This window comes from Coregonus lavaretus (genome assembly GCF_964263955.1).
Source record: "Coregonus lavaretus genome assembly, chromosome: 9".
Lineage (NCBI taxonomy): Eukaryota > Metazoa > Chordata > Actinopteri > Salmoniformes > Salmonidae > Coregonus > Coregonus lavaretus.
The window spans coordinates 26,214,560-26,238,259 of NC_139996.1; the positions used below are offsets into that span (position 1 = coordinate 26,214,560).

General features: G+C 41.4%; 1 protein-coding gene across 1 annotated transcript in view; it reads left to right on the forward strand.

Moving 5' to 3' along the window:
• The first annotated feature begins 1,273 nt into the window (after positions 1–1,273).
• Positions 1,274–23,700, forward strand: part of LOC311134482 (choline/ethanolamine kinase-like) — a 28,080-nt gene continuing 5,653 nt past the window's right edge. Inside the window, exons 1-7 of the mRNA XM_084168169.1 lie at positions 1,274–2,096; positions 2,338–2,446; positions 14,033–14,146; positions 19,234–19,367; positions 19,516–19,620; positions 23,005–23,063; positions 23,500–23,587. Of these exons, the coding sequence (XP_084024295.1) occupies positions 1,747–2,096; positions 2,338–2,446; positions 14,033–14,146; positions 19,234–19,367; positions 19,516–19,620; positions 23,005–23,063; positions 23,500–23,587 (959 nt within the window). The 5' untranslated portion in view covers positions 1,274–1,746. The remainder of the gene's footprint in view (positions 2,097–2,337; positions 2,447–14,032; positions 14,147–19,233; positions 19,368–19,515; positions 19,621–23,004; positions 23,064–23,499; positions 23,588–23,700) is intronic.

The window sequence follows — 23,700 nt, forward strand, 5'->3', positions numbered from 1 at the left end:
GACCACCAGCAGGCCACGAATGTGCATGTGTCTGCTCAAATGGTCAGAAACAGACTCCATGAGGGTGGTATGAGGGCCCGACGTCCACAGGTGGGGGTTGTGCTTACAGCCCAACACCGTGCAGGACGTTTGGCATTTGCCAGAGAACACCAAGATTGGCAAATTCGCCACTGGCGCCCTGTGCTCTTCACAGATGAAAGCAGGTTCACACTGAGCACGTGACAGACGTGACAGAGTCTGGAGACGCCGTGGAGAACATTCTGCTGCCTGCAACATCCTCCAGCATGACCGGTTTGGCGGTAGGTCAGTCATGGTGTGGGGTGGCATTTCTTTGGGGGGCCGCACAGCCCTCCATGTGCTCGCCAGAGGTAGCCTGACTGCCATTAGGTACCGAGATGAGATCCTCAGACCCCTTGTGAGACCATATGCTGGTGCGGTTGGCCCTGGGTTCCTCCTAATGCAAGACAATGCTAGACCTCATGTGGCTGGAGTGTGTCAGCAGTTCCTGCAAGAGGAAGGCATTGATGCTATGGACTGGCCCGCCCGTTCCCCAGACCTGAATCCAATTGAGAACATCTGGGACATCATGTCTCGCTCCATGCACCAACGCCACGTTGCACCACAGACTGTCCAGGAGTTGGTGGATGCTTTAGTCCAGGTCTGGGAAGAGATCCCTCAGGAGACCATCCGCCACCTCATCAGGAGCATGCCCAGGCGTTGTAGGGAGGTCATACAGGCATGTGGAGGCCACACACACTACTGAGCCTCATTTTGACTTGTTTTAAGGACATTACATCAAAGTTGGATCAGCCTGTAGTGTGGTTTTCCACTTTAATTTTGAGGGTGACTCCAAATCCAGACCTCCATGGGTTGATAAATTTGATTTCCATTGATCATTTTTGTGTGATTTTGTTGTCAGCACATTCAACTATGTAAAGAAAAAAGTATTTAATAAGATTATTTCATTCATTCAGATCTAGGATGTGTTATTTTAGTGTTCCCTTAATTTTTTTGAGCAGTGTATATATAATTGTATATACAGTGTATTGCATTGGGGGCATTTATTTTCCCTTGGAACATGTTTTAAACCCCAAATGTAATGGAAATATCACTTAAATATTAACAAATATTAATTATTGATAATATTTAGATTTATTTTCATTTATCATTAATAAATACAGGTTAATAATGACACTCCTACTATTACGTGGGGGACTTTTATTGTGAACGTTTCCGAAATTCCGTGACCCGGAAGTACTGCTTTAGTGTTGCTGATGAGACGCTGACGCTGGTCAAATCCAGCAGAGAACGAGGAAGCAGAGATATAAAGTACTGTATCTCTGGAGGAAGTATTTGACGGGTGCATGAATTAATCTACCGAGGCGAAATTACCACAGATAGAAGAAGGAGCTAGCTACTAACACGGTTAGTTATAAATATCTTTGCCATTACTCTCCAGCCTTCAAGGTGGACGTCTCACCAGTGGTACAGTACCCTTTCATCCCCGTTTTATTTATGTTAGATAGCTGGCTAGCTAGCTACTGTAACGTACGTTAGTTCGTTTTGGTTGAAGTTTGAAAACTAACTAACGATAGCTAACTGTTACTGCATAATTTACACACTATCAGTTTTTACTAACTAGCTAGCTATGTCTGATCATTGAAGTTAATTTAGCTAGCTAACTGAATCTGACAGCGAGTTGGGACTGAATTTATTCTGAACTACAACCAGACAAGTTAAACTGCGATGCAGTCGGGCCAAAATGTGATGGAGTGTCACAGCGAAGGGGCGCTTGGCAAATCTGACAAGACGGCGACTTTGAGATACATTCCCACTCTGAAGACGGAGGACACTGGTCCAACCGTGGATAATAAAAAGGTTGGGGACACCGTGGTCATCAATGAGAGCAACCTCGCGGCGCCGAGTCCCCGTGGAGCAAATGGTGATGACGACTCAGAAGCGGAGTCGTACCGGGATGGGCGGACAGAGGAGGTGGACAGGGATACGAAAGGCAGAGCGTTCGCCTGGTGCCGAGACTTCCTCTCCGGGTCATGGAAAACCATTCCCGAGGCAGATTTTCAGATCAGCATTGTCAGGTAATCTGTGATGCGGACTGAAAGATCAGGGTCTTTTTCTCACACAGGCAAATAATAATCTCTCCCTTTCTGTCTGTCTCTCTCTGAAACACACACTAAAAATAACGCCACACTCTCTGACATAACTTTATGAATATCCTGTATGATATTGTACTATGCTCCACTCTGTCCACGTTAGCACATATGAAAGTGACAGTCCAATGTCCAACTTCTCTCTCTCGCTCTCTCTGTTTGTCTGCAGTGGTGGACTCAGCAACCTGCTGTTCATGTGCAGTCTGCCAGACCATGCCCACACTATTGGAGATGAACCTCGCAGGGTCCTGTTGCGAGTGTATGGGGCCATCCTACAGGTCAGCCACCTTAAGTCGATAATTGTTCCAGATGGCTAATGTAGTTTGTCAAGCTATAGCCTAGATTTCGTTTGCCTGTGCCTGTTCACATTGAAATGACTGGGAACTTATAATCACATAAATAAATCAGACTGATACTAGCTTTCTGGAACACAGTCTGAATTAAAGCATTGCAAAAACTTGCCTAGTTTCCTTACAAGCCAGAATGTTGAATACAATTACAGTTGAACTTAATCTACCAGTTGTCTGTGCGTTTGGTCGTTGTTTGGGTTGACGTTTGAGAAAAAAATATCCACCGGAAAGTATTATTAAACCGACTTTTCAAAACGCTGGTACTGCCGTCAAGATTTCTATCACCTGGCACATGCGCAAAACCATGTAAACACCTGCAAAACTTGGTTAGTATGCATGCATCGCGTGCATCTACTTCCATCTCACTGTGCCTTAGGTGATGAGCAAACAAATTGTGATTGCTAGGGGTGTGCCGATCTCATCATATTCGTAATCATATCTGTTCTGTTTTATCACACTTGATATTCGTAATTGGATTGACTCTTAATCGGAAAACCCGGAAGTGCGCTTTAAATGCCGGTAAAGCCTATACTTCAAGGGCACATTACTGCGCTATCACTCAGAGCGCATCTCAAAGCACATTGTTAAAAGCTAAGAAATGATACTGACAGCTGAAAATGCACATGATTTACTTCCTTAGTCATATTCAATTATCAACGAAATAGGCTAATAAATGGCTGGCTGCTGCTGCCTGCATTTATTCCAGACAGATTTAAGTAATTCGCTTGCCCCATATATTGTTCCACTTTCGAGAGGAGCAAACTTTTCTTTCCTGAGGGGGGAGAGGGAGCAGCGGAGAGGCTGCCTCTCCAAAAAGGGGACACTGTCTTCCAGCTGATGGCGTGAACTCGAGTCGCACTTCATGTAATAATTCTGACTCATGAACCAATTCATGTTGTTACTAGGGCTGCTGCAGTGACTGTATTACTGCCACACCAGCAGTCATGAGTCATGACCACAGTAAAATTCCACTTGACTGTTGAGTCATGGTATCTCCTCTTATGCACTCTAGACATGTGTTGGTAGTACCCAACTCGCGGATGAATGGCATGACAATGGCCCTCAGGATATTGTCACGGTATCTCTGTGCAGCATATGCCTGCCCATACCATAGCCCAACTGCCATGGGGCACTCTGTTCATAACACAAACAGTGCGCCCACATGACGCCATACACGTGGTCTGCGGTTGTGAGGTCGGTTGGACTTACTGCAAAATTCTATAAAACTGCTTTGGAGGCGGCTTATGGTAGAGAAATGAACATTAAATTCTCTGGCAACAGCTCTGGTGCACATTCCTGCAGTCAGAATGCCAATTGCATGCTCCCTTAAAACTTGAGACATCTGTGGCATTGTGTTGTGTGACAAAACTGCACATTTTAGAGGGGCCTTTTATTGTCCCCAGCACAAGGTGTACCTGTGTAATGATCATGTTGTTTAATCAGCCTCTTAATATGCCACACCTGTCAGGTGGATGAATTGTGTTGGCAATTGAGAAATGCTCACTAACACGGATGTAAATAAATTTGTGCACAAAATTTAAGAGAAATAAGCATTTTTTCAGCTCATGAAACATGGGACCAACTATTTACATGTTGCGTTTATATTTTTGTTATACATGCATACATACACTGAGTGTACAAAACATTAGGGACACCTGCGCTTTCACGACATAGACTGAACATGTGAAAGCTATGATCCCTTATTGATGTCTCCTGTTAAATCCACTTCAATCAGTGTAAATGAAGGGGAGGAGACGGGTTAAAGAAGGATCTTTAAGCCTTGAGACAGATTGTGTATGTCTGCCATTCAGAGGATGAATGGGCAAGACAAAATATTTAAGTGCCTTTGAACAGGGTATGGTAGTAGGTAAATAAGAATAGAATACGTTTCTAAATTAGTTTGGATGCTACCATGATTACGGCTAATCCTGAATTAATCGTGAGTAATGATGAATGAGAACGTTAGAGGCATAAATATCATACCCCCCCAAAAAATACTTACCTCCCCTGTTATTGTCATGGTGAGCGGTTAGCATGTCCTGGGAATATTATATTTGTGCGTCTAACTTTACCACTCATCATTATTCATGATCAATTCTTAATTACAATAAAAATGACTCCAAAATGACACTACATTATTTACCATTAATTTCTATTGGGCACAAAATAATCTGAAACCAAAACAAACAGCAAACCCAACAAATTTGTAGCGTCACAAGCTTGATGTAGTCATTGTGTGCTATGACTATGGGACCAAATACTTACAGTGGGGAAAAAAAGTATTTAGTCAGCCACCAATTGTGCAAGTTCTCCCACTTAAAAAGATGAGAGAGGCCTGTAATTTTCATCATAGGTACACGTCAACTATGACAGACAAATTGAGAATTTTTTCCAGAAAATCACATTGTAGGATTTTTTATGAATTTATTTGCAAATTATGGTGGAAAATAAGTATTTGGTCACCTACAAACAAGCAAGATTTCTGGCTCTCACAGACCTGTAACTTCTTCTTTAAGAGGCTCCTCTGTCCTCCACTCGTTAGCTGTATTAATGGCACCTGTTTGAACTTGTTATCAGTATAAAAGACACCTGTCCACAACCTCAAACAGTCACACTCCAAACTCGACTATGGCCAAGACCAAAGAGCTGTCAAAGGACACCAGAAACAAAATTGTAGACCTGCACCAGGCTGGGAAGACTGAATCTGCAATAGGTAAGCAGCTTGGTTTGAAGAAATCAACTGTGGGAGCAATTATTAGGAAATGGAAGACATACAAGACCACTGATAATCTCCCTCGATCTGGGGCTCCACGCAAGATCTCACCCCGTGGGGTCAAAATGATCACAAGAACGGTGAGCAAAAATCCCAGAACCACACGGGGGACCTAGTGAATGACCTGCAGAGAGCTGGGACCAAAGTAACAAAGCCTACCATCAGTAACACACTACGCCGCCAGGGACTCAAGTCCTGCAGTGCCAGACGTGTCCCCCTGCTTAAGCCAGTACATGTCCAGGCCCGTCTGAAGTTTGCTAGAGTGCATTTGGATGATCCAGAAGAGGATTGGGAGAATGTGTAATGGTCAGATGAAACCAAAATAGAACTTTTTGGTAAAAACTCATCTCGTCGTGTTTGGAGGACAAAGAATGCTGAGTTGCATCCAAAGAACACCATACCTACTGTGAAGCATGGGGGTGGAAACATCATGCTTTGGGGCTGTTTTTCTGCAAAGGGACCAGGACGACTGATCCGTGTAAAGGAAAGAATGAATGGGGCCATGTATCGTGAGATTTTGAGTGAAAACCTCCTTCCATCAGCAAGGGCATTGAAGATGAAACGTGGCTGGGTCTTTCAGCATGACAATGATCCCAAACACACCGCCCGGGCAACGAAGGATTGGCTTCGTAAGAAGCATTTCAAGGTCCTGGAGTGGCCTAGCCAGTCTCCAGATCTCAACCCCATAGAAAATCTTTGGAGGGAGTTGAAAGTCTGTGTTGCCCAGCGACAGCCCCAAAACATCACTGCTCTAGAGGAGATCTGCATGGAGGAATGGGCCAAAATACCAGCAACAGTGTGTGAAAACCTTGTGAAGACTTACAGAAAACGTTTGACCTGTGTCATTGCCAACAAAGGGTATATAACAAAGTATTGAGAAACTTTTGTTATTGACCAAATACTTATTTTCCACCATAATTTGCAAATAAATTCATAAAAAATCCTACAATGTGATTTTCTGGATTTTTTTTCTAATTTTGTCTGTCATAGTTGACGTGTACCTATGATGAAAATTACAGGCCTCTCTCATCTTTTTAAGTGGGAGAACTTGCACAATTGGTGGCTGACTAAATACTTTTTTTCCCCACTGTAACTTTGTACTACTTTAATACACATATAAGTGAATTTGTGCGAATACTTTTGGTCCCCTAAAATGGGGGGACTATGTACAGAAAGTGCTGCAATTTCTAAATGATTCACCCGATATGGATGGAAATACCCTTGAATCAAAGCTGACAGTCTGCACTTACAGAGCCAAAACAAAAAGTGTCACTGTCCCAATACTTTTGGAGCTCACTGTATTGGAACATCGAATCGCAATAAAATCACAGTATCGAATCGCAATACATATAGAATCGTGATATGTATAGAATCGCAATACATATTGTATCGACACCTAAGAATCGTGATAATATCGTGAGGTCCCTGGCAATTCCCAGCCCTAGAATATTTAGACGAAGAATAGACGATGTGCAAGTGACGTCATACTTCTGGGGTCATGTCCCGGCTCTTTTGAATGTGCTTCAAGATTATATAATCAAATTCATGAAAACGTGGTCATTTAAGATACAGTACCAGTCAAAAGTTTGGACACTTTATTTTTACTATTTTCTACATTGTAGAATAATAGTGAAGACATCAAAACTATGAAATAACACATATGGAATCATGTAGTAACCAAAAAACTGTTAAACAAATCAAAATATATTTTATATTTGAGATTCTTCAAATAGCCACCCTTTGCTTTGACAGCTTTGCACACTCTTGGCATTCTCTCAACCAGCTTCACCTGGAATGCTTTTCCAACAGTCTTGAAGGAGTTCCCACATAAGCTGAGCACTTGTTGGCTGCTTTTCCTTCACTCTGCGGTCCGACTCATCCCAAACTATCTTAATTGAGTTAAGATTGGGGGATTGTGGAGGCCAGGTCATCTGATGCAGCACTCCATCACTCTCTTTCTTGGTAAAATAGCACTTACACAGCCTGGAGGTGTGTTGGGTCATTGTCCTGTTGAAAAACAAATTATAGTCCCACTAAGCCCAAACCAGATGGGATTGCGTATCACTGCAGAATGCTGTGGTAGCCATGCTAGTTAAGTGTGCCTTGAATTTTAATTAAATCAAAGACAGTGTCACCAGCAAAGCACCCCCACACCATAGCACCACCTCCTACATGCTTTACTGTGGGAACTACACATACGTAGATCATCCGTTCACCAACACCGCGTCTCACAAAGACACAGCGTTTGGAACCAAAAATCTCACATTTTGACTCCAGACCAAAGGACACATTTCCACCGGTTTAATGTCCATTGCTCATGTTTCTTGGCCCAAGCAGGTCTCTTCTTCTTATTGGTGTCCTTTAGTAGTGGTTTCTTTGCAGCAATTCGACCATGGCCTGATTCACACAGTCCCCTCTAAACAGTTGCTGTTGAGATGTCTGTGACTTGAGCTCTGTGAAGCATTTATTTGGGCTGCAATTTCTGAGGCTGGTAACTCTGTAACTCTAATGAACTTATCCTCTGCAACAGAGGTAACTCTGGGTTTTCCATTCCTGTGGCGGTCCTCATGAGAGCCAGTTTTATCATAGAGCTTGATGGTTTTTGCGACTGCACTTGAAGAAACTTTCAAAGTTCTTAAAATGTTCCGTATTGACTGACCTTCATGTCTTAAAGTAATGATGGACTGTCATTTCTCTTTGCTTATTTGAGCTGTTCTTGCCATAATATGGACTTAGTCTTTTACCAAATAGGGCTATCTTCTGTATACCCCCCCCCTCCCTACCTTGTCACAACACAACTGATTGGCTCAAACGCATTAAGAAGGAAAGAAATTCCACAAATTAACTTTTAAGAAGGCATACCTGTTAATTGAAATGCATTAAAATCAAATCAAATGTTATTTACCACATGCACCAAATACAACAGGGGTAGACCTTACAGTTAAATGCTTACTTACAAGCCCTTAACCAACAATGCAGTTTATAAGAAAAGAAGAAAACACATAAAAAAATTATAAATAATTAAAGAGCAGCAGTAAAATAAAATAACAGTAGGGAGGCTATATACAGGGGGTACCGGTACAGAGTCGGTGTGCGGGGGCACCGGTTATGAGGTGATTACCTCATGAAGCTGGTTGAAAGAATGCTAAGAGTGTGCAAAGCTGTCATCAAGGCAAAGGGTGACTATTTGAAGAATATCAAATATAAAATATATTTTGATTTGTTTAACACTTCTTTGGTTACTACATGATTCCATATGTGTTATTTCATAGTTTTGATGTCTTCACTATTATTCTACAATGTAAAAATAAAGAAAAACCCTTGAATGAGTAGGTGTGTCCAAACTTTTTAATTTTTCACGGCAATGTATATACACTACCTGTATTTGCCCCTTTTCAGATTTTTGCATATTTTTGATACTGAATGTTATCATATCTTCAACCAAAACCTAATATTAGATCAAGGGGACCTGAGTTTTAAATAAAATACAAATATATACTTATTTTATTTAATTTACAAAGTTATGCAACACCCAATTCCCCTGTGTGATAAAGTAATTGCCCCCTTACACGCATTACTGGTTGTGCCACCTTTATCTAGCTGCAATGACTGCAACCAAATGCTTCCTGTAGTTGTTGATCAGTCTCACATCGCTGTGGAGGAATTTTGGCCCACTCCTGCGTGCAGAACTGCTTTAACTCAGTGACATTTGCAGATTTTCAAGCATGAGCTGATCGTTTCAAGTGCTGCCACAATTTCTCAATTGGGATTAGGTCTGGACTTTGACTAGGCCATTCCAAAACTTAAAATGTGTTGCTTTTTAACCACTTGATTGTGTGTTTTGGATCATTGTCTTGCTGCATGACCCAGCTGCGCTTCAGCTTCAGCTCACAGACGGATGGCCTGACATTCTCATGTAGAATTCTCTGATACAGAGCAGAATTCATTGTTCCTTCTATTAAGGCAGGTCGTCCAGGTCCTGAGGCAACAAAGCATCCCCAAACCATCACACTACAACTACCATGCTTGACCATTGGTAGAGGTTCTTACTGTGGAATGCAGTGTTTGGTTTTCGCCACACATAATGGGACCTATCTCGTCCAAAAGGTTGAATGAAGTTTGCCAAGAAGCACCTGGATGATCATCAAGACTCTTGGAAGAATGTTCTATGGACAAATGAGTCAAAAGTATAACTTTTCTTGCATTTGGTTGGAGTCATTGCAGCTAAAGGTGGCACAACCAGTTATTAAGTGTAAGGGGGCAATTACTTTTTCACACGGGGGCATTGGGTGTTGCATAACTTTGTTTTATGAAATAAGTATGTAATTGTTGTTTTATTTGTTCACTCAGGTTCCCTTTATCTAAAATTAGGTTTTGGTTGAAGAGCTGATAACGTTCACTTTCAAAAATATGCAAAAGTAGAGAATTTGAAAGGGGGCAAAAACTTTTTCACAGTACTGCCTTGTGAAAGTACAGTGCCTTCTGAAAGTATTCAAACCCTTTACTTTTTCCATATTTTGTTAAGTTACAGCCTTATTCTAAAATGGATTAAATGAATAAAAAATCTTCAGCAATCTACACACTACCCCATATTGACAAAGCTTTTTAGAAATGTTAGGACATTTAGTAAAAATTTAAAACAGAAATACCTTATTTATATAAGTATTCAGACCCTTTGCTATGAGACTCGAAATTGAGCTCAGGTGCATCTTGTTTCCATTGATCATCCTTGAGATGTTTCTACAACTTGATTGGAGTCCATCTGTGGTAAATTCAATTGATTGGACATGATTTGGAAAGGCACACAACTGTCTATAAGGTCCCACAGTTGACCATGCATGTCAGAGCAAAAACCAAGCCATGAAGTCGAAGGAATTGTCTGTAGAGCTCCGAGACAGGATTGTGTCGAGGCACAGATCAGGGGAAGGGTACCAAAAAATGCCTGCAGCATTGAAGGTCCGTAAGTGGCATCCATCATTCTTAAGTGGAAGTTTGGAACCACCAAGACTCTTCCTAGAGCTGGTAGCCCGGCCAAACTAAGCAATCGGGGGAGAAGGGCCCTGATCAGGGAGGTGACCAAGAACCTGATGGTCACTCTGACAGCGCTCTAGAGTTCCTCTCTGGAGATGGGAGAACCTTCCAGAAGGACAACCATCTCTGCAGCACTCCACCAATCAGGCCTTCATGGTAGAGTCACCAGACGGAAGCCACTCCTCAGTAAAAGGCACATGACCGCATGCTGGGCGTTTAGCAAAGGGCACCTAAAAACTCAGACCATGAGAAACAAGATTCTCTGGTCTGATGAAACCAAGATTGAACTCTTTGGCCTGAATGCCAAGCATCACGTCTGGAAGGAAACCTGGCACCATCCTTACGGTGAAGAATGGTGGTGGCAGCATCATGCTGTGGGGATGTTTTTCAGCTGTAGGGACTGGGAGACTAGTCAGGATCGAGGCAAAGATGAACGGAGCAAAGTACAGAGAGATCCTTGATGAAAACCTGCTCCAGAGCGCTCAGGACCTCAGTCTGGGGCAAAGGTTCACCTTCCAACAGGACAACGATCCTAAGCGCACAGCCAAGATAACGCAGGAGTGGCTTCGGATCAAGTCTCTGAATGCCTTGAGTGGCCCAACCAGAGCCCGGACTTGAACCCGATCGAACATCTCTGGAGAAACCTGAAAATAGCTCTGCAGCAACGCTCCGCATCCAACCTGACAGAGCTTGAGAGGATCTGCAGAGAAGAATGGGAGAAACTCCCCAAATACAGGTGTGCCAAGCATGTAGCGTCATACCCAAGAAGACTTTGATGCTGTAATCGCTGCCAAAGGTGCTTCAACAAAGTACTGAGTAAAGGGTCTGAATACTTATGTAAATGTAATATTTCTGTTTTTTATTTTTAATACATTTGCAAAAATGTCAACCTGTTTTTGCTTTGTCATTATGGGGTATTGTGTGTAGATTGATGAGGGGGAAAATAATTGTATTTTTGAATAAGGCTGTAACGTAACAAAATATGAACGTCAAGGGGTCTGAATACTTTCCGAAGGCACTGTATAAAATTATATTCTTATTATTTATGTATTGATTTAGCCAGACCTGATGCCTTTTATCAAAATATTTGACGCTCATTAAGTAAGACAAGTTGCCGAAAGTTAGAAAAGTCTAATTTGGACTACATCTCCTGCTGCTTTGATAGCATGCCAGAGCGTGCCTGCTCAGGACTTGGTAAGAACCCATTCGTTACAGGCCATTTGTGTTTTATATTGGAATACGCAGTTTTTTTTTTACAGAACGTTGGCAGCCAATACTTTAAAAAAATGTTTGATTGTGGACCGGCGAGCTGTCAAAAGATTTGTAGTTCATGCCTGTAGATCTAATGAAACAGATTAAACTTTTCGACTTCGTACTACTTCTTGGCCGTCAAATATGGCAAATGTTAAGTTAATTCACTTGAAAACACGTTTAAACAATTTAATATATACAGTGGGGAGAACAAGTAATAATAATAATATGCCATTTAGCAGACGCTTTTATCCAAAGCGACTTACAGTCATATTTGATACACTGCCGATTTTGCAGGTTTTCCTACTTACAAAGCATGTAGAGGTCTGTAATTTTTATCATAGGTACACTTCAATCACATTGTATGATTTTTAAGTAATTAATTTGCATTTTATTGTATGACATAAGTATTTGATCACCTACCAACCAGTAAGAATTCCGGCTCTCACAGACCTGTTAGTTTTTCTTTAAGAAGCCCTCCTGTTCTCCACTCATTACCTGTATTAACTGCACCTGTTTGAACTCGTTACCTGTATAACAGACACCTGTCCACACACTCAATCAAACAGACTCCAACCTCTCCACAATGGCCAATACCATAGAGCTGTGTAAGGACTTCAGGGATAAAATTGTAGACCTGCACAAGGCTGGGATGGGCTACAGGACAATAGGCAAGCAGCTTGGTGAGAAGGCAACAACTGTTGGCGCAATTATTAGAAAATGGAAGAAGTTCAAGATGACGGTCAATCACCCTCGGTCTGGGACTCCATGCAAGATCTCACCTCGTGGGGCATCAATGATCATGAGGAAGGTGAGGGATCAGCCCAGAACTACACGGCAGGACCTGGTCAATGACCTGAAGAGAGCTGGGACCACAGTCTCAAAGAAAACCATTAGAAACACACTACGCCGTCATGGATTAAAATCCTGCAGCGCACGCAAGGTCCCCCTGCTCAAGCCAGCGCATGTCCAGGCCCGTCTGAAGTTTGCCAATGACCATCTGGATGATCCAGAGGAGGAATGGGAGAAGGGCATGTGGTCTGATGAGACAAAAATAGAGCTTTTTGGCCTAAACTCCACTCGCCGTGTTTGGAGGAAGAAGAAGGATGAGTACAACCCCAAGAACACCATTCCAACCGTGAAGCATGGAGGTGGAAACAATTCTTTGGGGATGCTTTTCTGCAAAGGGGACAGGACGACTGCACCGTATTGAGGGGAGGATGGATAGGGCCATGTATCGCGAGATCTTGGCCAACAACCTCCTTCCCTCAGTAAGTGCATTGAAGATGGGTCGTGGCTGGGTCTTCCAGCATGACAACGACCCGAAACACACAGCCAGGGCAACTAAGGAGTGGCTCCATAAGGAGCATCTCAAGGTCCTGGAGTGGCCTAGCCGGTCTCCAGACCTGAACCCAATAGAAAATCTTTGGAGGGAGCTGAAAGTCCGTATTGCCCAGCGACAGCCCCAAAACCTGAATGATCTGGAGAAGGTCTGTATGGAGGAGTGGGCCAAAATCCCTGCTGCAGTGTGTGCAAACCTGGTCAAGACCTACAGGAAACGTATGATCTCTGTAATTGCAAACAAAGGTTTCTGTACCAAATATTAAGTTCTGCTTTTCTGAAATACTTATGTCATGCAATAAAATGCAAATTAATTACTTAAAAATCATACAATGTGATTTTCTGGATTTTTGTTTTAGATTCCGTCTCTCACAGTTGAAGTGTACCTATGATAAAAATTACAGACCTCTACATGCTTTGTAAGTAGGAAAACCTGCAAAATCGGCAGTGTATCAAATACTTGTTCTCCCCACTGTATCTTAAATGGTCGCATTTTCATGACTTTGATGATGCAAATTTGAGGCTCATTCTTAGCCTACAAAACAAGGAATACAGAAATAAAGTTGACGTGTCACTTGCACATCGTATTATAATAAAATAATGCCATTGCGTTTATTCAAAGCAACTTAGTCATGATGTGTGCATACATTTTACATATGAGTAATCCCGGGAATCGAACCCACTATCCTGGTGTTGCAAGTGCCATGCTCCACCAACTGAGCTACAGAGGACCACATAATCATGTGGTCACATGAGCTAAGAATGAACACATTCCACATACAATATGTACATTGTAGATCTACACAAGATGAGAAGTCCTGTGTTGAGATCAGTCATGTAGAGCTGACAGATGGATAGATATTGTCTGTTTTTCTCATATTTGCTTTATGTACAAAAAAATGCGATAGGAAAGGATTCATTACAGAAAGAGACATGGCATAGGCTAGACCTAACATCAAACAGATGAATGTTATGTACTCAATATTACACAGTCCCTGAACAGAACATCATCAGTCCTCATCAGCAGCCCATGAAATGGTCTCTGACTCATCTCTTCTGTGTGTGTGTGTGTGTGTGTGTGTGTGTGTGTGTGTGTGTGTGTGTGTGTGAGAGAACAGGGAGTGGATTCTCTGGTCCTGGAGAGTGTGATGTTTGCCATCCTGGCGGAGAGAGCACTGGGGCCACGGCTCTATGGAATCTTCCCTGAGGGACGCCTGGAACAGTACCTGCCGGTACGCGCACACACAAGAATAATAAAACCAAGAGAAAATATTATAATAGCCAGACATTGCAACTTTTGTTGTCTGCTACGTAGTCACACGTTCATAACTGGTATTCATAGCTGACTTTGAAAAGTATTTTAATAAAGTACGACTGGAATTTATATATAAATGCCTGGAATATTTCAATTTTGGAGAATCTATTATACAATGGGTTGAAGTTATGTATAGTAACCCAAGGTGTAAAATATTAAATAATGGCTACTGTCAGAGTAAAACAAGGTTGTCCACTATCGGCATATCTATTTATTATGGCCATCGAAATGTTAGTTATTAAAATCAGATCCAACAATATTAAGGGGCTAAAATTCCAGGGCTTAAAAACAAAGGTGTCATGGTACGCTGATGATTCATGTTTTCTTTTAAATCCACAATCTGGATCCCTCCACAGCCTCATAGAGGATGTAGATACTTTTTCTAACCTCTGGATTACAACCAAATGTTGTTAAGTGTACTATATTACATTTACATTACATTTACGTCATTTAGCAGACGCTCTTATCCAGAGCGACTTACAGTTAGTGAATACATATTTTTTTTTTTTTATACTGTCCCCCGGTGGGAAACGAACCCACAACCCTGGCGTTGCAAACGCCATGCTCTATCAACTGAGCTACATCCCTGCCGGCCATTCCCTCCCCTACCCTGGACGACGCTGGGCCAATTGTGCGCCGCCCATGAGTCTCCCGGTCACGGCCGGCTGCGACAGAGCCTGGATTACGTATTGGATCACTAGAAAATACAACTTTGACATTACTGTGTAGTTTACCAATAACATGGTCTGACGGTGATGTGGACATATTCGGTATTCCTATCCCGAAAGAAATGATCTCACTACAATACATTTTAATAGAAAGTTAGCAAAAATAGATAAGATCTTGCTACAGTGGAAAGGAAAATGCCTGTCTATTTGTGGAAAAATCACTCTGATTTAACTCTTTAGTCATATCCCAGTTTACCTATTTCCTTATGGCCTTGCCTACACCTAGCGACTCGTGTTTTTTAAATATATGAGCAAAAAATATTCAATATTATTTGGAACGGCAAGCCAGACAAAATTAAACTAGCCTATATATATATATATATATATATATATATATATATATATAAATAAATATAAATTCGGAGGGCAGAAATTGTTAAATATTAAAGCAATAGACCTCTCACTAAAGATTTCAGTCATACAAAGGTTATACTTAAATCCAAACTGGTTCTCTAGTAGATTAGTAAGAATGTCTCACCCCTTGTTCAAGAATGGCCTTTGTCCCTTTATTCAGATTACAACCTCTCACTTTCGGTTATTTGAAAGTAAAATAATCTAAAAAATATTGCTATTCTTAAAACAAGCCATATAAAATTGCTTGCAATTTCAGTTTAATCCACCAGGAAAAATTGAAGAAATGTATGATCTTTGTAAATGATATCATAAATAGAACTGGTGGAGTTATGTCACACATGCAGCTAACAAAAATCTATGGAAATGTCTGCTCTACCCAAAATTACAACCAACTAATTGCAACATTACCGCAAAAATGGAAGAGGCAATTGGAAGGTGGAAAAAGTATGGAACTTGTCTGTCGGCCCTGCATTAAAGAAAATGCTTACAGAAAGTTGTGATAAATAAAAAAGAATAGCAGTTTCATTTAAGGACCAAAAAATTGACACCTGTGTCATATAGATTGCAAAACAGTTGGGAAGACATTTTCGATGTACCGATTCCATGGCACATGGTTTATGAGCTGAAGCACAAAACGACGCCAGATTATTATACAAAGTTCTTGCAAACAATACAATGTTATATAAATGGGGGATACAACCATCCCAGCGCTGCAGATTTTGCTGTGAAAAGACAGAATCACCAGATAATTTGCTTTGGTACTGTCCATATGTAGCTTGTTCTTGGTCACAGGTTCAGGAAGTGAGCTAACTCTGCAAATGGCACTGCTGGGTGATTTGAAAAGTCATAGTCAATCGATCAATAATATAATACTTTTAGCAACAAATTTTTATTTTATGTACAATCTGTAGAAACTATGGGAATACAAAGGTTCAGAACTTTTGTCAAACATCATAGCACAGTTTTTAAAAAGTATGGCAAATAGAAATCAAAACTGGATGGTGTTTCGGAAAGTATTCAGACCCCTTGACTTTTTCCACATTTTGTTACGGTACAGCCTTATTCTAAAATTGATTAAAATAATTTATTTCCTCATCAATCTACACACAATACCCCATAATGCCAAAGCGAAAACAGGTTTTTAGATTTTTTTGCAAATGTATTTAATATAAAAAACAGATACCTTATTTAAATAAGTATTCAGACCCTTTGCTATGAGACTTGAAATTGAGCTCAGGTGCATCCTGTTTCCATTGATCATCCTTGAGCTGTTTCTACAACTTGATTGGAGTCCACCTGTGGTAAATCCAATTGATTGGACATGATTTGGAAAGGCACACACCTGTTTTATATAAGGTACCACAGTTGACAGTGCATGTCAGAGCAAAGACCAAGCCATGAGGTCGAAGGAATTGTCCATAGAGCTCCGAGACAGGATTGTGTCGAAGCACAGATCTGGGAAATGGTACCAAAACATTGATGCAGCATTGAAGGTTCCCAAGAACACAGTGGCTGCCATCATTCTTAAATGGAAGATGTTTGGAACCACCCAAGACTCTTCCTAGAGCTGGCCGCCTGGTCAAACTGAGCTCCAGATTTCCTCTTTGGAGATGGGAGAACCTTCCAGAAGGACAACCATCTCTGCAGCACTCCACCAATCCGGCCTTTATGGTAGTGGCCAGACGGAAGCCACTCCTCAGTAAAAGGCACACGACAGGCCGCTGGAGTTTGCCAAAAGGCACCTAAAGACTCTCAGACCATGAGAAACAAGATTCTCTGGTCTGATGAATCCATTAGGGGAACATAAAAAAGGAAAATATATACAGTACCAGTCAAACGTTTGGACACACCTAGTCATTCAAGGGTGCAAAGCTGTCATCAAGGCAAAGGGTGGCTATTTGAAGAAACTCAAATATAAAATGTAACACTTTTTTCGTTACTACATTATTTCATAGTTTTGATGTCTTCACTATTATTATATATAAAGAAAAACCCTTGAATGAGTAGGTGTGTCCAAACTTTGGACTGGTAGTGTATATACACCAATAATACAACTTATGAATGCGTCATGAGTTTAGTTCAACTGTAGTACCCTATCAGAACCCCAAATAAAATATTTCTTTACACCATTGTTTATAAACAATGTAATTGTAAACAAACACTGTATACCCTCGAAACATGGTTAAAACTATAATCTCATGAATGGTCAGTCCTTGCATCTGTACCTCTGTCTATGAATTTAAGGGTGGTTACATTTCTCCAGCCCCATCCCTTAGCTGTTTACCAAATTTGTGGTGGGAATACCCCTTTGTTATTGTTTGCACTGCAGAGTGCCCCTTTAAAAACAGTAGCTGTTAGTTTAACAATGTACAATATTAGTTACCACCTGAGCGTCGCTATATTGATCAATCAGTTTGAAATGGAATCCATTCGCGAGTGCTTCCAGAATGCATGATGTTGACAGGTCTTCTCTCTCTGACCATCATGTTACATGTCCTTTCTACTTTCTGGCAAAGCCCCAAATAGCTTTGACATTTGCAAACTGTCCGTTTCAATCGTGTTTGAAAGTATCTCTCTGCATATGTGTTTTTCACTAGTCACTGTGAGCTAAATAGACACATACTGTATACAGACTCACTTTCACATTCCATGTTTAGAGAGAAATGTCTGCATATCCAATTTTGTCTTATGGATATTTTACCACGCACACACAGACATACGCACTTGTCATACACTACCGTTCAAAAGTTTGGGGTCACTTAGAAATTTCCTTGTTTTCGAAAGAAAAGCAATTTTTCTCTGACACTGCCCAATGTTTTGCGGGTACTATTTAATTAAGCTGCCAGTTGAGGACCTGTGAGGCGTCTGTTTCTCAAACTAGACACTAATGTATTTGTCCTCTTGCTCAGTTGTGCACCGGGGCCTCCCACTCCTCTTTCTATTCTGGTTAGAGGCAGTTTTCGCTGTTCTGTGAAGGGAGTAGTACACAGCGTTGTATGAGATCTTCATTTTCTTGGCAATTTCTCGCATGGAATAGCCTTCATTTCTCAGAACAAGAATAGACTGACGAGTTTCAGAAGAAAGTTATTTGTTTCTGGCCATTTTGATCCTGTAATCGAACCCACAATTGCTGATGCTCCAGATACTCAACTAGTCTCAAGAAGGCCAGTTTTATTGCTTCTTTAATCAGCACAACAGTTTTCAGCTGTGCTAACATAATTGCAAAAGGGTTTTCTAATGATCAATTAGCCTTTTAAAATTATAAACTTGGAATAGCAAACACAACGTGCCATTGGAACACAGGACTGATGGTTGCTGATAATGGGCCTCTGTACGCCTATGTAGATATTCCATAAAAAATCAGCCGTTTCCAGCTACATTTTACATTTTGGTCATTTAGCAGACGCTCTTATCCAGAGCGACTTACAGTTAGTGAGTGCATACAATTTTCATACTGGCCCCCCATGGGAATCGAACCCACAACCCTGTCGTTGCAAGCGCCATGCTTTACCAACTGAGCTACAGGAGGGCCATTTACAACATTAACAATGTCTACATTGTATTTCTGATCAATTTGATGTTATTTTAATGGACAAAAAAATTGCTTTTCTTTCGAAAACAAGGACATTTCTAAGTGACCCCAAACTTTTGAACGGTAGTGTAGGTATGCATTAAAATGTATGCAAACTCAAATATCGAACACAACGTACAGGTTGACAATAACAGACATATCACAATTTACAGTTTCAAGTTAGCGTCTTTGTACTGATTGAGGGGGGACAACCGGAGCTGGGATTTACGACTGGCGAGTGCACCTTTTCCATAAAGGTCCAGACCTTTGGGCAGATGTATCAGAAAAGTCCCATACATTTTAACAGTGACTGTGAGTGTAAAGTCCTGTGTCTTTGTCCTAATCTCCCAGAGCAACCGTTTGCGTACAGAGCAGCTCTTTGTTCCGGAACTGTCTGCTGAGATAGCCTCAAAGATGGCCCGCTTCCACAGGATGGACATGCCCTTTAACAAGGAACCCAAGTGGCTGTTCGGGACCATAGGCAGGTGAGGTAGGATAGGACTGCTCTCTCTAAGTCAAAGCCTACACCAAGTATTGACTGAGGAGTACTGTAAAAATTTGAATTTGATGTAACCGTTTGCAAGTAGTACTTTTCATCAGCTTTTCATAATGCTCTGTCTGGTGTTGTCTCAGGTACATGGATCAGGTGATGAACTTGAAGTTTGCCCGCGAGGCTCACGTCAAGAAATACAACAAGCTGATTAAGTACGACCTCCCGGCAGAGCTGGAGAGTCTCCGGTGAGTTAGGAGATGCTGGGGAAGGGCATGGCTGGAATGGACAATGATCTGGCAGGGGAGATGTCTGGGAATGGCAAGGCAATGGGAGGAGAGGAGGTGGAAATGGCTGGGGACAATAATGCTATGGCAGGGGAGCTAAAGGAAAAAAACAGGAATGTTTAGGGAAGGCAGGAGCGTTGGGACATCCACGTCACAATAGACCTCTCTCTTTCTCTCCACCACACACACATAAAGACACACACACATCATACACAACATGAACTATCTCTTTCACATCCACAAACATGTTACTCTCTCTAATAAATATGTAGTGTTCTCTCTGCAGCCTGTTAGAAAGTTGACCTCTCCCCCAGTGCCTTTCTCTGACACTGCCCAATCAGGAGACTGTAGCTTCCTGTGACCCTACACACACACACACACACACACACACACACACACACACACACACACACAGACCAGCAGTGTGTGTGCCCCATAGAGATAGTTAGAGAAGGAAGCAACTTTGTATCTGGCTTATTATGCGTCTGTCAGAGCATGGGCAGCGCCATGGAGGCCATCTCCATTTTGAAGTAGTCCATTTTCTTCTACTACTTCTATGAGTTGGTAAACCAACTGAAAGGGTGCATACTGCCACCTGAGGGGTATACTATGTACCAGGTTTGAGGAGTTAGTGAGGTAACATTGGTCAACTCTGAGTTCAACTCAAGATAACCGGTCATACGAAATGGCTCACCTTTTAGCCAGGTACATTTCAACATTTATCCTGAATGAAGTGTCTGAGCCATGAGTTGAGGACTAATGAAATCAGATACCTTCCCCTCTGGCAAAGATTGCATCATCATCCCCTTCATTTGAGGAAGACGACTGATCAAATATTTTATTAATAAAATAAAAAATCACATTACACATTTAGTAATAACCATTTGCTTTCCAAACTGTACATTTTTTGCACGATTGTACTTAGACATTAGCAAAAGGCAAACTGACAGCCACAACCAACCATAGACATATAATTATAGATGGCAGTTTCCATTCAACTCAAGACTGGCAGCCTTTGCTAGTGTACCCATGAGTTTAACAGTCAAATGAAGGTTCCAAAACCCTTCTATGGATTATATGTCTATGACCACAACACAATAAGATGTTCCAAAGATAGAAGAAGGAGCAATAGGAGTGGGAAAAAGGTGCTCATTGTTTGATAAGCACACCAAAGACGGCATTAACAATAAATAAGGACGGCACATAAAAGCCTATTTTACACCATAGCCTGCTGAATTAGCAAAATAACTTTTCTTTAATTTTGATATCTGCACAAATGAAAATGTGGCACTGACTCGCCCATGGATTGACGTTTCAGCATTGTCTCAATGAAGAGTTTGGCGTTTGACTAGCCATGTGCGACATGCACGTGCAGTTACAAGCCTGATAGAGTTAGCGGCAGCCGGAAGAGCAATATCCACCGTCGTAGTACAGATGAAGCCTGACCTGGAATGTGAAGCTAACTGAAGCTGGCTAGCTTTATAAAAGCCTGAGTAGATCTAGCTTGCTTTGTAGTACACCACTCTGGAGTGTGTTGTTTGAACAGGTATAAAGCAAAGGTTGGAAATGTACTGCCGTTATGGAATGTTCGTTCACAAGTATAATGAATTGGCTGATCCTTCCTAATGACCTGGATGGAATTATTTGATCCTTCCGTAACCCATAGGAAGTCGAGTAAAATACTTCAAAATGTTGAAAGTCTTCAATGGCTCTGCCCATGCTCAAACGTGCTTTTGGGCACTAGAGATGTCTATCTAAGTCTATGGTGTGCCCTTACTGTCTGGCAGCCAGTCCCCTACACACCTCAAGGTCGCCTGATCTAATAATAATGATAGATCACATTCATATAGTTTTCTACTACGTCAAGGTGCTTTCAGTCAACCAGTCACATTTTATCACATGCTTAACAGCAACCTGGACCAATATTATACACATCTGTACAGCTTTGTTATATCATTAGTGACTCATGGTGTATCTACATGTCAATGTAGTAGCTACTAATTGCTTTGTAATAGTTTAGTTGTAGAGTTACTCTAAGTGTTACCACATACAGTGCCCGCCGTAATTATTGGGACAGTGACCATTTTTTGTTGTTGTTTTGGCTCTGTACTCCAGCACTTTGGATTGTAAATTATACGATATTAAAAAATATCATACCCCCCAAAAAATGCTAACCTCCCCTGTTATTGTAATGGTGAGAGGTTAACATGTCTTGAGGGTATGATATTTGTGCGTCTAACATTCTCACTCATCATTCATTCAGGACTATCTGTAATCATGGTAGCATCCACATTAATGTAGAAGTGTTTAGAAACATATTCTATTCTTATTTACAATAAAAGTGACTCCAACATGACACAATACATTATTTACCATTTATTTCTATTGGGTACAAAATAATGTCAAACGCAACCAAAACAAACAGCAAATGCATCCAACAAGTTTGTAGAGTCATAAGCTTGATGTAGTCATTGCGTGCTAGGAATATGGGACTAAATACTAAACTTTTGCCTACTTGAATACTACACACACAAGTGAATTTGTCCCAATACTTTTAGTCTCCTAAAATTGGGGACTATGTACAAAAAGTGCTGTAATATCTAAACGGATAAAAAATACCCCAAAATGAAAGCTGAGAGTGCACTTTAACCTCATATTCATTGTATCATTTCAAATCCAAAGTGCTGGAGTACAGAGCCAAAACAACAAAAAATATGTTACTGTCCCAATACTTACGGAGGGGACTGTATCTACACCTACAGCCACAGCCACGGTTGCCTAATGTTAGTGTGGTTGAGACTATCTTCTGTATATCTACCTGTGATTATATCAGGAGCATAGATCAACATATCTTACAGGACCTGCATTCTGAACATGGCTGCTCAATCACAAATATCACAATCACGTATTTCTCTCCCTGTCAGGGATTTGCTGTTACAACCTTCATTTCCTATTGAGCTACCCTTGGAGAGTCAGAGAGAGGCATGCAGGACATGCCATTATTGCACAATCCCACTACATAGTTACTACCCTGCTATGCCATGGTGTCCAGTACTCACTGCTTCCCCGTAACTACTCTACCATCATGATCATGTGCTTGAAATAGTGAAGGGAGTAATCGGGTCTTCCATATAGTAAAGGGAATGTGTGTTATGTAATTCCGTAGTCTCTTTGTCTCCAATAAAACATATATTTTTAAATATTGTACAGGGTGATAACATAAATAATGAGCTGTTGAAATGTACCATAACCTCTGCCCCTTAAAGTTCACTGAAAGTTGAAGTGTGTACATAATATATTAATGTCATGTTCTCATGAGATAAAACAGTTCTCCCTCTCTGACAGCGTGTTGTTGGCAGCGACCCCATCTCCAGTGGTGTTCTGTCATAATGATGTGCAAGAAGGTAAAGGTCTATCTTTGTGCTCTCTTCCCTTCACTCTATCTACCCATCTCTCTCTCTCTCTCTCCCCTCATTGTCTTTCTCTCTCCCCTCTAACCATATTAACTTTAAACCTCCCACCTCTAATTTGGGCTGCTTGACCCTCCCCCTGACTCAACAGTGGATGTCCGTCACTTCCTGCAAGGACAGGATATTACATAAGTTCGAGAAAGAAGGGGTGGAGGGTATCTATTTTTAGAGACTGATCACATTCGTATGCAACATACCCTCAGGCAAGTCAACCAATAGAGTAGATGGTAGAGGTGGTGGCCGTAGATTGCCTATGTATACTTACAGTTGACTCCTGAAGTGCACATCAGGACACACTCTGAATGTACAGTGCTATTGAACTCTCGAGGGGGAAGTGGGAGTGTTGTAACCTCCTGTCTCTCGTCCTCAGGTAACATTTTGATGCTGGAGGACAGAGACCGCACCTCCTCTGGGAAACTCATGCTCATAGACTTTGAGTACAGCAGCTACAACTACAGGTAAAGGCCTTTGTATACATAAACACTCAATTAAAACTACAGGTAAAAGGGTTATAACCACACACACTCAGCTACAACTACACAGGAATGCTTATAGCCCCATATACTGTACA